At 39.1% G+C, this 18,112-nt stretch overlaps 1 protein-coding gene across 1 annotated transcript; it reads right to left on the bottom strand.

Moving 5' to 3' along the window:
• Positions 1–2,064: 2,064 nt before the first annotated feature.
• Positions 2,065–2,948, bottom strand: LOC149374190 (uncharacterized). Its single transcript, XM_089594722.1, has 3 exons — positions 2,770–2,948; positions 2,342–2,623; positions 2,065–2,126 (listed from the first exon to the last, which is right to left on the bottom strand). Exons 1-3 carry the CDS (start codon positions 2,890–2,892, stop codon positions 2,070–2,072), a joined length of 462 nt encoding a protein of 153 aa, XP_089450848.1. The 5' UTR covers positions 2,893–2,948; the 3' UTR covers positions 2,065–2,069.
• Positions 2,949–18,112: the final 15,164 nt, after the last annotated feature.

Below are 18,112 nucleotides of genomic sequence, written 5' to 3' on the forward strand. Positions count from 1 at the left end.
AAAAAAATCGGCAAAATTATCGCGCTCGGTGTAGGTACCGCTACGAGGTCTGAAATAAACGATTCGTCTCGATTTCCACGATCGTGAATGGCAAAAAAAAAAAAGAGCTTCACGGGATCGAATGTGTATGTAGTCGATAAGATGTTTATGCAATAGATTTTTCAGCCAAAGTGGCAGAGCTTGTGCAAAATAGCCGAGAACTTCGTTGATGGTAATTAGTGCATCGGCCTTGACCAATACGGGCTTCGCGATGAAGTTCTAAGGCGCGTGACTCCGCTGCGTATACGAGTTGTTATGTGCACTTCCATTGTTTGCGCTTCGAATGAATCAACGGATGAATAAGCAAAACCTAGATCGAATTATTCTGAGAGAGTGGAAAAATTTTGATGGACTCGATTCTCTTCTAGACGGCACGTCACGTTCCAAAGCGTGTCAAGCTATCGTAATATTGTAACGGGGGTGTCGTAGATGTAGACAGCTCAGCCATTTCGCAGATAAAAATCTTGGAGCGGATATTATGGAAAACCGAGACGAAATCGTTTATTGTTTTGAAGAAAAATAGAAAAACCGTATGGATGAAACTACTTTTGAAATTGCTCGCGAGGCTCGTCTTGCGCAGACATATCGGATGGAGCGTGAGATATATGACATTGGTGAATTTGACGGGCTTATCAATGGATCGACGTGGGGTATGAGTAAATAGCTGGAAGGCTTCAGCAACTCCCATGATTTTTGCGCCCTCGCATGATGTGTCTCATTCTGATCTGTAATATTTGATAAGAAAACCAATAAGCTGTCTCGCGTGTCGTTCAGGTGCACGATCGTATATATTCATACGGTGGCTTGGCGAGACGGCTGTTATTGTTTTTATCTTCCCCTCTGGTCTTGTTATACATACAGCGTCTATTTTCTTTTTTACCACGAATTATGACTTAGACGTACAAATCAATGCCCAACACCCACCCATGATAAAACATAAATGAAAATTTTTATGAATTTTTTTTTCTTTTAAAAATTTACTTTTTGTTTACGAAAGGGCCCAACCATGGTTTTTTCATTTATAAAAAAATGCAAATTCTCGTGTTATTTTTGTACAATCCTGATAGGTTGAGAGGGTTTTTTTTTTAATTCCAAAACAGGTTGTACTAGAAAAAAAATCGTAATTTTATTGCATGGATTGATAGTTCAGTGTACTTACTTTCAAAATTTCTATAAATTTTATAACTATTTTATTAAGAGAGATGTGGTACTTATACGCGTGTAGGAATGGGTGAAATTATTTAGATCGTTCCACGATACTATTTTAATGTATTCAATTATTTTTTAAATCTCAATTTAACATGTAACCTCATGGAAGATTCACTCAAAATTGCATCTATATACATGTTGGTATATCCATACTATAGGAAAACAATTTCTAGCGTGTTGCTGCATGTTTATGTTCCCCTCACCTCTCATAACTTTCCTCACCATTTGTAATGAATGTCCCAAGTACCTTAATGTTGTATCTTTTAATTGTTTAACTTAATTATTCTAAGGTTTTATGAATAAATAATTTTACAAGCTTTGTATGATGAAAATTTCTTATTTTTATTTATTACAATTTACAAACCTATTTACTTAAACAAGAATAACAAATATATTGCATACAACGTAAAGATTATCTAAGAAGATTACTTCATCACTAGCTTAGTAATTATTACAGCATTAAGGATTCATCACTTATTTATTAATCTGTACAAAAAATCATCGCAATTCGTCCACCCCATAAAATTCACCTAATAACAAAAATCAACTAATACTTTCTAATTTATCTGTACAAAAAATCATCACAATTCGTCCACCCCATAAAATTTACCTAATAACACTAATCAACTAATACTTTCTAATTTATCTGTACAAAAAATTATCACAATTCGTCCACCCCATAAAATAAACCTAACAACAAAAATCAACTAATACTTTTTAATTTATCTGTACAAAAATCATCGCAATTCATCCACCCCATAAAATTAACCTAACAACAAAAATCAACTGATATTTTTCAATTTATCTGTACACAAATTTATCTATAAGGTCCACTCTGACAGTTGAGATGTAACATTTTCCGTTTGGATTTTCAGATCCTGCAAATACAAAAACATGTATGTTAAAATATAAATATATTTCAAAGTTGCGTAATTTATGTATTCGGATGACAAAAAAATGATATTTAAGAAAGGTGAGCATAATATAAAGTTAAATAAAAAACTACAAAATTCGAAAATTAACGACTTCCTGATATATACGTTAAGATAGATGTGTATTTTTGTGTGGGTGAATGTGTGTGTACTTAAATTACCTCTGATTCCATAACGCCATCGTCTACGTCATTAAATGCATTGCTGTTGTCCCATTGTTGAACGAAAATGAACATCGTGTCCACCTCATACAAGTCTTTCATAATCCGTACGCTGACATAATTCCGGTATTGCGTTGTTGTAAAATTTTCCCTCAAATATACGTTATGGAAATGCTCCAAGGATTTGTTGAGATAAAATTTCAACTCCTGACCTATTTCGTATGAGGGATTATATTTATAGGCAAAGCTGTTCATAATCCGGTCCGCTTTCAGCATACATATCTAGAAAAGAAAAAAAAAATATCCATTGTAAACACGGCAAAAGTCATCACTACCGTAATGAAGATATTACAAGTTGATCGGAGTAATGGAAATTTGTTTCTTATACATAAAAATGAATTTTTTTTTTTAGATGAGTCAATACTTACTTTGCCCTTTAAATACGAAGACAGCGAGCAGTCGTGGGCCTCCAAAATAAATGCAGCTTCCTCGAGCTTGTCATGCTTCACAAGCTCAAAGAAATGACAAAGTATAGTGTCGTTGAAGGCCATTTTTTCTTTCTCTTTGGACACAAGATCTTTACAAAAAAAGTCACGAGCAACGAATCACACACTGACTTACAGTAGATTTACTTTTTCACTTGACGCGTTTCGCAAATATTCTGTGTCGATAGATATGAAAAGTGCAAACCAAAAAGTCACTGCTGGTGTCAATGTGTCCGTAGTCTAGACTTTACTGTACCGATACTGTGGCTGCAGGCTTATTGATACAAGGTACTTTCACTGCGGTAAATGCGTTTCACCATTGAGGGTGTCATTAAGTGCATATGACTCAACTTTCAATTTTATCTACAAGTACGTGGCTATGGCCTTCACAGAAAGCCCTTTGGATGTCATTAATGAAACATAGATAAATCCTGATGACGAGAACATACCAGTCACTAGTTTAAACTCGAAACAATTAAGTTGACGTTTCTCTCCTAGCCGTGACTAATGTTGAGGGTGACCATCGTGTACGGAAATAAAACTTAATGTATAAGCTCATTAACAGGTAATAACTTTCAGTTTAAAATACAACTAAAAGCTTCGAAGCCGCTCGAAAATTATCGGTACCACAGACTTTTCCATCGCTTCTATACCGGGAAGCGCGATTTGCTTCGTTTATGAAAAAGTTCTTCGAAGCTATGTACGTTTATTGCGGCAACGTTCATTATTTTTCAATAGAATTTGAAAGGAAACAATTATATTCTTATTTATTACTATTATGCACGTGCGTGTGGGTAATGACAGATCAAGACTTGAACAACGAGGTGCGTTTCAAAAGTCAATTTGTCCAATATCCAACCAATTTGAAAACACCGTTTACTTCATTTTGAATTGTCCAAACTTGAAATTAATGTTTATATATACCACGACAGTTTTCATGATTTTATTATTGAAGATGCCCAACTACGTATTTGATCGATCGCTTATTACGAGATAATTACACATGAAAACACACACGAAACGATGGTGAAAGATACTAAACTTAAAAACGTCAGATCGACCCTTGAAGTAATTCGACGTCTCTTGGTCCGATTTACCCTATTGACCTGCATTTCCGCGTAACAGTTGTGCCTAAAAATAAAAACCTCCCACACATGGGAAGCCGCCAGATAAAGCCAAAAACTCGCCTCGTCTGGTGTTTCTCGATACTTCCGGTACCCCCATTACAATGTACCCCGAGAACAAGTACACAAAAAATATCTAGATGGAAATACAGCTAGCAAATGGACTTTATTCTCTTTCTCTTACTCTCGAAAAACAGCCGCATTATGCATCATTTTCCTCTGCTATAGACGTAGAGGGAAAAAAAAGACCAACGCGTGTAACTCTCACGTGTGTCTATGTACTCGTATAATAAGAGAGACGCCGAGTACGGCGTGTGTGTACCAACGGAAGAGAGCGAGAGTGAGATGGCAAGGGAGTGGTGCACGACAAAAAAAAAGGGCAAAGACCGACGGAGAAGACGTCATCGTCGGGCGGCGTCGCTCGAGGACTTAAGAGAGCAGCAGCGTCTGGGACGTGGCATTCTTGATGTCCTTTTTCTTTTCTTTTATTTTTCTCCACCCCCTTCCCCCCTAACTCTCTTTTTCTTAATTCTTTTTTATTCTCCCCGTACACTTTCTTTCACCCTTGGTACCCCTACAACCACGTACCGCGCCTACCGGCCCCTTGCCAGAGCGAGTCTGGGCCTCTCATATACATGTGAATACACACGTACACCCCTAAGATGATTTTCTTTGTTTGAGCCATTTCTCGAGTTATTCTTCTTCTCCACCTCATTAAGTGCGCACCACCTACTCTTATTTTTTTACATCCAAGTATACGAGGGTACGCAGGACGTGTACACCTACCAAGGCCTTTTTGCCGCGAGAGAGACCAGAGCCAAGGTGCGCACGTTCCACCGAACGACTGCATTCAAACTCGGCAAAGTCGAGGCTCGCCGCAGGCACGTATATTACATACATCTTTGCTCGAGAGCGAAAATGAAAAAAAAAAAAATCCACCAAAAGTATACAATTAATTTGCATACGGAACAAGCCGGGGAAAATGTACCGTGTAGTAGTAGAGCACGCGTTGCCCTCGGACAAAAGGGAACGAGGCGTGTAACTTTATCCAGATCGAGCGAAATAATAAAGAGTAGAAAAATCAGGCGGCTATCGGCTTCGCGCACAAAAAGGCCTGCCAGTCCTCCGCCTCCTCGTCCGAGAGCGTCTCGACCTTTTCTTACGTTACACGCGTTGTTACACCCATGCGCTTATATATATATGAATAACCCAGTGCAACATACGAGCAGGCAGCTTCCGCTCGCGCCCCCATTGAATCCCGAGCGGTCGGCGTCTCTCGAATCCGATACCCCCGGCCGAGCACACCTCCCCGGAAGTCTCGCGTGTGCCATTTGCACCCCTCCTACATGTACTTCTTGAGGAGCTGCTGCGACGAGCTCTCAAGACGTATGCTCTGCCGCTTGCATGGGTACATATATATATATATATATATATATATATATATATATATATATATATATATATATATGTTTGTGCTCGGGATGAAGTGGCGCGTGCCTCGGCCACTTTCGCTTTTTTATTCCCCGTCGTCAGGTAAGCAAAGACAGCCGTGTCTTTTACCGGGGCGAGACCCCTCGAGTTTTTTCGAGCTCCTGTTTCTCGTGGGCCTTGTGCCCTTTCATTAATACTCTTTTTCTTTTTCCGTTTTTTCATATCGTTGCCCTTTTGTGCGCGTGTCTCGCTTCGCGTGGGTGTTTGCCAGTATTATATTATGTACGTCATCGATTTTAATAAGGAATCACTAGATTGGAGTTGGGAGACAAAAAAAATATACCAATTTGTTTTATCCGGTCGAAACGGACGAGGCAAAAAAGGCACATGGGGAGCAACGTCCGAGTGTACGCGTAGCCGGGAGAGAGAAGCCGCAATCCAATTCGGTGCAGAGGCCAACCCACAAAACGGCAAATTCACCGCTGATCAATTGACAGAGAGTCAGACGATAGAGAGCGCGTGTGTGTGCACGGGGATGAACGAGCCTCGAAGTTTCAAATCCCAGTACTGGGAGCGGGAGCGCTGCAGCCAGACGTGCGTGTGCATATGTGTGTGTATGTACGCGTGTACCAAAGAGAAAGTCCCGTACTGTGGGGATGTCATTGTTCGTCGGGTAGTCGTTGTCGGGGCACGAGGGGGCGTGGGTACACGTAGCGATCGGGGCCTCGCAAACGCCAAAGTTGAACGTCTGTTGAGTATATACATATATATGTGTGTATACGCGCCCTTGCGACCCCCCTCCCCCCGCCACTTTTTCCGTCTACATTGACCGTAGGATAGAGCGGGATATGCTGCTGTTCTTGTATAATTGCTAAATGATCGGTTGCTGAAAAATCGGGCTGACTTGTTTTTTTTTTTTTTTTTCAAGCGGACGAAACGAGATTAGTTTTTTTGATTGCCTACACGAGTGAGAGGAGAGATTTATCTTTATTATTGTCCAACAGTTTATTTTTGTTAGAACAAAGAGATTCAATTGAAGTCGATTTAAACAATTTATTTATTATCAGTAGTAATAGGCTGTTTTAGTCAGACGGAAGTGATAAGGCATTTTTTTTTGTTAATAACATCTTTTGGGCAATGAAATTGAATTGATTTGACAAATTAGGTCAACGACATTTTATTCCGTCACTCGCGTTAGGGACAATATTCAGTTTTATCTCGTTAAAACTTTGGTTGCGATAAAATTTTTCAAAGTAGTAGCTCCCGAAGCGATAAAAGCTCTCAATCGCCACGTTGTGCCGGCCCCCCCTCGTGCGTATGGTATTAACCGTAAAAATACATATACATCAGGGGGTTAATGGCGGGGTTTAGAGTTTCGCGAACCTGATGCGGACGAAAAAAAGGTCAACCTTTGAACGGCGGAGAGCCCGTCAACGACGGTTGCTTGCGCCAAGGCGGCGGCTCGAGCTCTCCATTGTACTCGCCTCGAGAGGACCTCGGCGCTTTACTTTTCCATTGTGCGAGCGGCTGCGCGGGACAAAACAAACTGCACTTCTCTCTCTCTCTCTCTTTTCACTTCTCTAATTCGTGTAGGTGACAATTTAACGTCGAGGGCCTTTGTTTGCGCGCCTCTGCTCGGCTCCACGAGGAAAGTATGTTATTATCATTACCTCGGGTCTATACAAAAATAGGTATATGTATGCGAGAGCGCACTAGGGCAATGCTCATTGTTTCTAAGCACAGGCTGACGCAAGCCTTGTCTCACTTCAATGGAATGTCATGTAGTTGATTCGTTCTAATAAGACAAATCTATCTAATCGATGAGAGAGAGAGAGGGGCGAAATTTCTAAACTGCCAGATTACCTCGAGTGTATCTCGCTAATGGTTTTACAATCAATGTTGATGGCATTTTTGTAATAGCTTGTTCCCCGAATTGTGACTAAAGACCCACGTCAAATTTTCACGCTGACGCCTCGAAATCTTCGGACGCAATTAAAAGCTTAAGCTAAGCTATTGATACTCGTACGACTTGTATTCGTATACTCCTGTGATAATCTCTTATCGAGCTAGCTCTCCTTTTCATTAGCGTTTTCGAGATAAAAGTGTTCTAAACTTCACGGCGAACCGCAAGCAGTGGTGCTCAACCAAAACAAATACACCGAAAGCACAGCAATAAGTTATATCCCGCTGATTAGCGCTCGAGTATTCGACGAAAGAATGTTATTGAAGATTAATGTAAAGTTCTAATCGGCGAATTTTCGTAAGGCCACCTCGTACATTCTCGAAACTCCAAAATTTCCTTGCACCACATTCTGCTACGACATATCATACGAATACCTGTCGAGTCTTGCCAACCACAATCGTTTTATCTCGTCTATCACCAGAAGTGGCTCATCGATGCTTATCGAGCGAATTGTCATTCACAACCAAAAACGGTATTTCGGTGGCATTTGAAGAAAAAGTCACAAGTATACATTTATTCGGTCGAGGTATATCGTGGATACACATGTACATAGGAATGATTGATACCTGTCCAGCTGAAAATCCCCGCACAAAAGACAATTGAACCAAAGAGTTGTGAACTTAACGAAATCCTCAACGGCAATTAAACAAGAACAATCGTCTTGCACTCGAGTGGACGACAACAACACTTGCGACACACGTACACACGCATGTACATACCTATAATACATTGTATCGCGTAAACAGTTTGTTTGCGTAAATACCCTTGCATATATACTGTTTCCAAACTTCGAGCGACTCGAAGAGTTCTTTCAAAGTCCAACCCTTTATCGTTTGCCCCGAGTCGGAAGGAGAAGAAAGGGGAAAAAAAAAAACGAAACGCAGAGCAGTTCCTACACCGAGAAATCGGTCGTGTACCGCCCAAAATCGTTTTCAGATTGCGCACTCGAGCGAAACGCTGTTAATTGATTGTGCGCGCACGCATAATGTGCCCCGCAACACCAAAAGCGAGCTGTCAGCGCGTAACATACCCTTAAAAATATACGTGTATACCTTTTGAGTGACGAAAGCGCACCTTATACGGCTGTATACACAATGACCACACGTAACCCGAGAACCAACTGCGTGTATACACACTGTGTACTGCAGCCGTGTGCTCCCGTTCGCCTAAATAATGGTAATAAAACGGGTAACAATGATCGCGCGAAATAATGAAGCGCCGAGCTCTTCGGGGTATAAAAGTCACGGGAAACAATCACGCGTCCGGGCGGTACATGCCGGCGGCTCATTGTCCGTTTTCGGACTCCCCGGTGGCTTTTATTATTGTCGCCGTAGCACCGTGGAAATCTATACCGATGCGTGTATATGGCGTTGTACCGTTCGTTTGCCCGGGAAATATGAGATGGTTGCCCCGAAGCCGTCGGATACGCGCTTGTATATATACATACATATGTGCGATCTTTGACGTTTTCATTTTACCTACGTCGGGGGTAAGTAGGTACCTTTTTTTCTTCCTCCGGACGGATTTTATCGTTCAACCGATTTTTTTTACTTGTTCAGGTACAAGTACGTCGTAATAAACAATTTCATGCATTTCATTTCATTTTTTTTATTAGTAAATACACGTATGTCCGATAATTTTCAGAAAAAAAAAGAACCTCGGAATCATTGGCGAGTCTTAATTAGCGGTACTCGCGACCTCCTGTTTTGAAAGCACCCAAGAACAATAAACAAAGCAAGAAGCTAGGGGTAAAGACAAAAAAAAAAAAAAAAAAACGGCTCGCCCCGCGCTGTCGGAGGTGAGCGCGCCGACTAAAGTACAAGCGAGCTCTGACGCGCCGTACGTGCCTCTCGCGTGACACTTTTTTTTCCCATGAACGAGCGTCCCGTGCATCGCGCGCCCGTTTGCACGAAGTGGTCCCCCCGAAGGGCGTCCTCTTTTTTCTCTCTCTCTCTTTCCTTCGCTGCAAGCGACGGAGCAAAAATCAGTGATAACGAGGTGCATGCATGCCCCTATGGGCGGCCCCGAAAAAAAAAAAAAAAAAAAAGGAGGAGAGCAGACAAGAGAAAGAGAGAGCGAACCCCCCCAACGATTGCGCAGTGGCAGCTGTGAGGCCCCCCGTGACTGCGATCCGACGCCGATGTTGCTCCGAGCTACCGCTGCGGCAGCGACTTTTACCCCGAGAGCTCGCCATACCCCGCCATCCGCGCTCGCTCTCTGCCTGTCCATTGGTACTTCCTCTCTCTCTCTCTCTACCTACGTAATATTTTTTTTTTTTTTTTTTTTTTTTTATTTTTTTTTTTTTTAATTTATTAAGCCGTTAAGACCGAAGTCCAATAGGCCAAAAGATACAAGATTTATACAATATACAAAATTATTAATTTAATTTACACATCTTAAACGTAAGAATTATACACTAATTCGCTATACAAGAAAACACATCAGTTGAGTAGCACTTTGCTAAATATTGACATTGCAAGTATTAAGAAAGGAACATACGCACAGACAGGCATCTATTTTAGGTTCCGTTACAATGCTTTCGATGTTCAGTGGTGGGTAGAGTTTTATTATTCTGAGTTTGCGGATCATTTCCTCTCTTTGTGTATCGTATAGAGGGCAGTTCCATAGAATGTGGTTTATGTCCTCCTGTTCAGCTCCACAACTGCACTTGGCATCATTTAGGATATTTACTCTAGTGAGTGAGGCAGCTAAGTTATAGTGGTTGCAACGTATGCGATTTATGGTAACTGTTATTTTTCTGCTGAGGTTGAGATTATAAAACCATGATTTATTTCTCTTTTTGAAGTAGTTTTCAAAGTAGTATTTGCCAGTAGTAAGGGGAGGGCTGGAGATCGTATTGAAAGTATTTAGTCTGGCTTCTTTCTTAAAGAATTCGAAAAAGTCTGAGAAGGGGATCTGAGGATGAATCACATTTTCAGATAGACCAGCTAGTTTGGCAGCTGAGTCAGCCAGTTCATTACCAGAAATACCGATATGAGACGGAATCCAGAAGAATTTGATTCGGCAGCCGTTTGAATTTTTATTAAATAGAAAAACTTTATTTTTAATGTCAAGAATATAGGGGTTGGTTTTAATACTATATTTTGTAGAGGATAAGGCTTCAAGTGCGCTTAGAGAGTCAGTAAAAAGGGAAATGTTCTCATCTAAGTGGTCGAGAGCGATGTCTAGGGCGTCCTTAATTGCAATACATTCAGCAGTGAAAATTGAGGTTTGCGGGTGGAGTTTCCGACTGGTTTGTAGGTTGAGACTTGGACAGATACAGGCTGAACCAACGTTCGTTTTAGACTTACTACCGTCAGAAAAAATATTGAGGGTTTGGTTTTTTGAAGAGAATTCGATGAACAGATCGTTGGGGGAGTCAGAATTTTCAAGTATTTTTCCAAAGCTTGAGTTAAAATCAATTGATGTAAGGAGTGTTTGGTAATCATGTTCATACAAGCAAGGATTGTTAAAACTAAGAATGTTGTTTGAAATCCTGTCAACTTTTTTGGTACAGATTTGTAGAACTTTATTTGAAAAAGAGTTGTTTTTCTGCAAAACATTTTTGTGACATTTTAATGAGGCAAGGGTAAGCGAGGATTGACACGAATAAGATTTTGTTATAAAACGACAGCCTAACTGGATAGAGCGATCCATAATACTTGTTAAAGAAGATTCAGCTAGTAAAATATTAGTCGGGGTGGTTATGCGATAGCCAAGAGCTATACGAATAGCTTGATACTGAATTTTTTCTATTTTATTAATTAGAGTGGGGGATGTATTAAGATAAATAATACTGCCGTAGTCGATAATAGGTCTAATAAAACTTTTGTACAGAGTAAGGAGTGTCTGTGAGTCTGAGCCCCACCAAGTTCCACAGAGATATTTTAGAATGTTCATAGCTTTAAAGCATTTTTTTTGAACGTTTTCAATATGTGAAAGAAAGGTAAGTCTGTAATCTAGAGTGATACCCAAAAATCGAACTGAAGAGCTGGAGGGGATTGAAATATTTCCTATTCTGATATGCGTGTTTCCAGGAGTTATCGTTTTTCTGTTGAAGTGAAGGAACCCAGTCTTGGGTAGAGAGAGGTGCAACCCAATTTTAAGTAAATTATTTTTTATTCTTTCCGCTGAATTACCTATGATTTTAGAGGCCCATTTAACAGACGAGAATTTAATATAGATGGCCAAGTCATCCGCGAATTGGGATATTTTGACATTTTTAGGAAGGTTTTCAGTGATGTCTTTTGTAGCTAGAGTGTACAGAAGTGGACTAAGGACCCCTCCCTGTGGGAGTCCCTTGTGCAAGGTTCTGGGGGAATCCATATTGACTTCAGAGTAAATATATCTTCCATTAGTGATAAAATTAACAAAAAAGACGAGGTTGGATGGACAGCCCAATTCAGATAGTTTACTGCAAAGAGTGTCAATGTTAATGTTGTCAAAGGCTCCAGTGACATCTAGAAATACAGCTAAAACTTGTTTTTTTTCCGCAAAGGCCTCTTCAACTTTTAATACGAGTTGCGTTACATTGTCTAAACACGATTTCCCCTTGCGGAAGCCATTTTGTGAAGGAGGAATCAGATTATTGTATTCTGCCCACCACTGAAGCCTAGATTTCAAAATAGTTTCAAATAATTTACACGAACAAGATGTTAATGCTATTGGTCGGAGGCTAGCTCCATCAGCTTTGGGTATGAAGTGGACGTATGAATTTTTCCAGGATAGAGGGTACTGATTTTTGCTAAACATTTCGTTAAATATATCTAAGAGAATTAGTTTAAATTTTGTTGGTAGGTTTTTAATAGTTTCAAAATCAATACCATCTAGACCTGGGGCAGAATCGGAATTTTTAGTTTCAAGAGCGACATTAAACTCAAGAAAAGTAAAAGGGGCTGAAAGAAACTGATTGATAGGGCAGGTGGGCGTAGGTGAGGGAGTAAAGGAGTCATTGACCAGAGGAGCAAGCTTGTTAAGAGCTTCGTTGACGAGATCCTGATGATTCAAGTTAGATTCAACGTGTTTAGGTTTAATTTTGACCCAACTGTTTTTAAAAATTTTACACTGATTCCATACATAGGTAGGATTTGTCTTAAAATTAATAGATTCCGCAAATCGTTTGAAAGAGTCTTTTTTCTTTTGCTTGAGAGTTTTTTTGGCGATAGCACAAGTTTTTTTATAGTCAATAAGATCGAATAATTTACCAGAGTATTGCCATTTTTTAAAGGCCGCTTTTCTTAGTCTAAGAACTTTGTTGCACTCTTCGTCCCACCACTTAACCGGGTTGTGACCGCTTTTTTTGTTTTTGGTGAATTTATAATTTGCATTGCATTGAGGGGTAGAAGATACAAGCGCGTCAACGATATTTTGAAAGAAAAAATCATACTTGGCATTAGGGGAAAGTTTATCGTAGTAAGTTGTTAAAAACTTCAAATAAGTATCTTCTACCTTTTCAATGAATATATTCCAGTTAGTTTTTTTAGATTTTAATTTAAAAGTTTTTTTCTTGTATTCACATTTTTCGACGCTTATATCAATATAAAAAGGAAAATGACCTGTACCACACGTCTCGTCATTTACTGAAAAGTTTACTTTATCTGAGAAATTGAGAGAAGTGAGTATGAGATCGATGTTAGATTTGTTATTGTTGTAGGAATTCACGTAGGAATAGGTCGACGTGTTATGGATTTGCAAATTATAGAATTCGATAGATTTTGATAAAAAGGCTCCGTTTACATCGGTACGAACGCAATTCCAGTCTTTGTTATGAGCATTGAAGTCGCCTATAATTAAGGTATTTGAATTTTGGTTGATATTAGAAAAAATTATATCCCATTCATTTTGGGTTAAAGTGATTCCCGGAGCTCTGTAGCATACAAGTATATCAAAGACTGGATTTGTGTTATTTATAGTTATACCACAAATTTCTGTTGAATCCACAGGAGAGGCGATATTCACGATTTCTTTATAGCACAGATTGTTACGAATGATGAGGATGATTCCGCCACCTTTACATCGAGTCCTGTCTTTTCTGTAGGTTAGATAGCCAGGAAAGTTAATATTGTCACTTTTAGTCAGCCAAGATTCAACGAATATGAGAATGTCATATTTTTTATACACACACTGAATTTCTTCAATTTTATTTCTGAGGCTACCACAGTTCCAATAAAAAATTTTCAAATCACGTTGAACGATGTTGTAAGAGTTATTCATTTTTTTTTTTTTTTTTTTTTTTTTTTTTATAAATATGTATATATAAATAGATTAAAAATTAGCCAAGCTCCTCACACGAGCTTGATTCGTCAAAAGTAGATTCCGAATCGGGATACAGACGGCTTAGCCCGAATTTTTTTCTTATTCTGGAGATTCGGTGTTTTAAATTGTTGTCGTTGACTAGATTTCTTATCACTTGGAGAGATTCATCCATATTCTCTACACTACAATTTAGTGAAGTGAGAATATCGGAAACATTGGATTTGCCATAAGACAAGAAAAGAAACGTTGTAAGTTTTTCCCAGTTGACTGCTAATTGGATGTGATTGTCTTGGAGATGTTTCGATACAGATTCAAGTTGGATATTGATTTCATCGTGGGATATGTTTGCATTTGGAAGTGTTGTTTGATGAGGCTCGGTTTTTTTCCTTTTTGGCTTATTTTTAAGGAGCCGGGCATTGGAAGGGTTTGTGATAGTTGTTTGTGAACTAGATTCGGATTCAGCATGCCTTTTTTTTCCATCAATTGGAGCGCTCGGAGGTGGCATAATTTCAAGGTCGTTGAGGTTGGGTATGTTAACAGTGTTAGCATAATTATTTTGAGTGCTGTTGAGATCGCTGCATGTTGGAGGGAAGCCATTTCCCAAGTCTTGTAAGGGAGGAAAATTTTCCTGTGAAATATTCGTCTGTTGCTGTTGGCAGTCCTTTGCCAAATGACCTTCCTCTTTACACAAGAAGCAAGTGGGTTTGTTTGTCGAGAAATATACGTGATAAACAATGTTACCATTGCTGACTGGAACAGAGGGAACAAGTTTGGCTTCGTCCTCTTCTCTTATATAGATTTGTCGTCTGAAGCTTCCTAAGTGTGAAAATTTGGGTAGATTGCTATTAATTCTCAGGTAATTAATGTGAGAGACTGGATCAATGCCCATTTTTTTCAGTTCTTCAATGAGGGTAGCGTTAGAGATGACAGGACTTGCATTGGAAATAATGACTCTTTTGTTTCTTGATCTTAAAGGCCGAATGTTGACTTCTTGATTATTTACTTTTATTGACTTTACTTTGTCGCACAGATATTTAACTGACTCAATGCTATCAAGATACACACAAATTCGTTGGTTGGAAATGCGAGAAGCGAACTTCATTTTGAGTGGATCTAAATGGTTTGCAATTTCACAAACAAAATCCATGCACGGGACACCTTCAATCGCATCAACTATAACTGCCATATCTTCGGTGTAGTTAATATCATTAGAAGCCATCTGAGCATACGTTTTTCGGTCGCGATGCAGTGTATGGCTGTTATTGAGTCGGTTTGCATTTTGTGCTATGCCTGTGTAGGCATTATTTGGTTGTGTGCTGTTGAAATGATTAGTGCTGCCTGAAGAAGCACTTGCAATCTGAAGCTGGCTAGGCAAGGCGTTGTTGTCGGCGGCGTCTACATGAGACGACATTTTGAGGTTAAGATGGCGACTTTGAGAGCAGAGTCGTCACTCGGAGAAAAAAAAACAGGCACAGAGCCTCTAGAGGATAGCACACCACGAGGAAGGTGAGCGCCTGGATCAAGCCGACCCAGGCACACGCAGCAAGCACAAAATCATTGACACCTGCAGTCTCTATCTTTAGGAGTTTTACTCGTTAGACGGGACATAAACAAACACGACCGAACTCTGAGGTGGCTCAGAGAGCACTCCACCTACGTAATATTATTACATGTTAGCTTTTCTCTCTTTTTCCTGTGCACTACTCGCTATCTATCTGCTGGGAGTCATGGCTTCGAATGTTTTGCCCAACATTTTCTCGGTTCGTATGCACGGGGCGAAAAGTACCTTTTAGATTGCGTCAATGACGATCCAAGTAAAACCATAGGTTTGTACAGATGTAATAAAATATAGAGAGATATGTCGGTCGACTGTGGAAAAATAAAAAAAGAAAAAAGCAGAAAACAGAGGCATATACACGAGTATGACGTGTATAATGGAGCCGAGGGAACGTGCCATTTTGCAGATTCCCCATTGAGCCCCGTATATATATATATACATATATGCACTATAGTATATCCCATGGTACATAGCGCAGGCACAGTGTGTGTGCACAGTATATACGCACGTGCGCACACCGATTTCAAGCCAGTCTCCGTGCTCATAATACCCCCTCTATAGGTCTCCATACATCTCGATCCATCCAGTACTTAACGTGTGGACAACATCGACCGAAGCGATATCGGCTAGTCGCTTTTGGCACACCCATGTAAGGGCGGGGGTATAGGAAAGCTACTCATGCGTGCGGTTTGTCTCTCGTCGGAGCACGGAGATCGGCGCCGCGCGTTTGCATTACCCGGAGTGTAAACAATTCCATTAAGCCCTGGCCCTTTCAAGTTCACGGAGTCCTGGAATATATATATATATATATACCACGCATGCAGATGATGTAATGTACGCGCGGTTATATATGTTCCGTACATATTATACCCGGGAGGTCGGCCTTGGGGTGCATGCGACCTTGGTTATATTGGGTATACATGAGGCTAGGAAACGAATATATATCTGGCTATACGTGCATGCGATCGGTCGGATGGTTGTGGTACCGCGTGCGGTGGACCGTGGGTATATGCATCCCTTTTATTTTCACGTGGCTACTCCTTTGTTTTTCAATGCTTTGGTCTCATTGTGCGAGGATATTGCAACGTGTGCGCCGCGTTACGTGCAATTGCTCTTGATTGAGTTTTTAATGATTATGTGGTGTAAGCTGTAATAAATGACGTTTGGAAACGATGGACCTCCTGGCTAGTAGAGGTATATACATTTTTTTTTTTTTTTCAATCCTCGGTAGATACCGGCTTGCGACGTCAATTAGATGTTGTCATCGTTATATATATTTTTTTTGCCTTGGAAGCTTTGTCCGTGTGTTATATCGAAATCAGATACATACAAAGTTGGGGCACACGTATACGAATCCGCTGAAAAGGAATTTTTATGTATGTTTGAAAGGCATCTACATGCATACCATTTTATTTACCGAATCGGCATATATGGAGATATAACTAATTACCACTGCTTGGAATCCATTAGCGTGACATATAAACGCCGAAGAGACAAAATTATTCCGTTTAACTATGAAGCGCAGTAAAATTATCACAGGATTAATGAGTTTTATTTAAAAAATAATCGTAACCAATACTGAATAAAAAAAAAAAAAACAAAAAAAAAGTTGTACTGGTAAACTACGAGCGATCCTTTTTACAAAGGATACACGATTTTTTACCCAATCCCGGAAACTTGTGGCACAAATTCAAATAATTATGTGAAATATAAAATTGTACGAAACAATTTAATGGTGGTCGTGTTTTGGAATGACAAAAAATATTTGTTGACGTGCTCGTCGTTCAGTGCACGACTTATAATTATCACGATAGATGGTGAGAAAAGGTCACTACTTATCTTTATTGTTGTTTTTATGTCACGACTTTGTTTTGAAATTTCAAAATGTATGCCTACCTCATTAACAAAACGAATTACTTTGGTACGCATAAGATGTCAGAGGTATAAAAAATATCTTCAAGAACATTAAATTCTTTAGTAATGGTGAAATTTTTTTACTTTCATTTGGAATGGAAACTTTTTTACAAAGTTATTTATACGAAAAAATTACCGTAAATGCTAATAAAATTTACTTGGCACACATATAAAAAAATAAGGTACCTGTGACGAAAATTAACGCAACTCTTTTCTGCGTGTAGAAATTATCCAGATTGAAATTGACAACATCAGATTGTATGAATAGTATGGTCCCATCTAATTATGTCGTCATTTAGAAGTATTTTTAAAATAATTTAACCCTTATTTTCCACAACAGACAATTTTTACTATCTTAAATGATCGAAAAGAAACTTATAGCTCTGTGTTTTTTCAGTTCTTAGCAAAATTAATAGAGATTGGGAAATTTGCGCTAAGAGTGTAATTATAATAAAATATCTTGGTATATTGTGGTAAATGAAAATGTACGTGAGAAGTCCTTTCTTTGCTTGCTGTTTAATTGGAAATAAATGTACCATAAGCTTAATCAATTTTTTACAGTTCTGATCTCTTTAAGCATAAAAAAATTCAATGACATGTAAAAAAAAATAAAAAAGTTTTCATGAGCATATTCGCTGAATAATGTGCTTCAAAATATTTCGTTATCATAATTACATTTTTGGTATTACTTGGAAAATTAATACCCAATGGTAGCCAGCTTATCTGATAGCGCCACAGCCTGAAAAAGTAATATTTTGTGAATGGTCTTTACGCTCTACTAAAATATTCATCAGACCTTTAATTATTCATTTAAAACTATTTTAGGCTGATTGTATGTTTAAGAGTAAATTTACACTATTTTTAAAGTAAGGAAATAGTAGCCTTGAACGTATTATGATGATATCAAATAAATAAAATTAGTAAAATTTAACATGCGATAATTTGAATGATGACTATTTTCTGAATATTTAAAGCACCGAAACAATAGATGATTATTTAATCGATTGGTATTATTGTTTGTAAACATTTTTGAATTTTTAT

Source organism: Copidosoma floridanum, unplaced genomic scaffold (genome assembly GCF_036245765.1).
Source record: "Copidosoma floridanum isolate Cflo_tuat_1 unplaced genomic scaffold, Cflo_Japanese_pri ptg000021l, whole genome shotgun sequence".
Lineage (NCBI taxonomy): Eukaryota > Metazoa > Arthropoda > Insecta > Hymenoptera > Encyrtidae > Copidosoma > Copidosoma floridanum.

What these genes read in the sequence shown, in the direction of transcription:
- LOC149374190 (XM_089594722.1), bottom strand. Translation starts at nt 2,892, where the DNA reads ATGGCCTTCAACGACACTATACTTTGTCATTTCTTTGAGCTTGTGAAG. An exon ending in CTTCGTATTTAAAGGGCAAA is followed by an intron (nt 2,624 to 2,769) that starts GTAAGTATTGAC and finishes TTTCTTTTCTAG; the next exon opens with ATATGTATGCTGAAAGCGGA. An exon ending in ATGGCGTTATGGAATCAGAG is followed by an intron (nt 2,127 to 2,341) that starts GTAATTTAAGTA and finishes TTGTATTTGCAG; the next exon opens with GATCTGAAAATCCAAACGGA.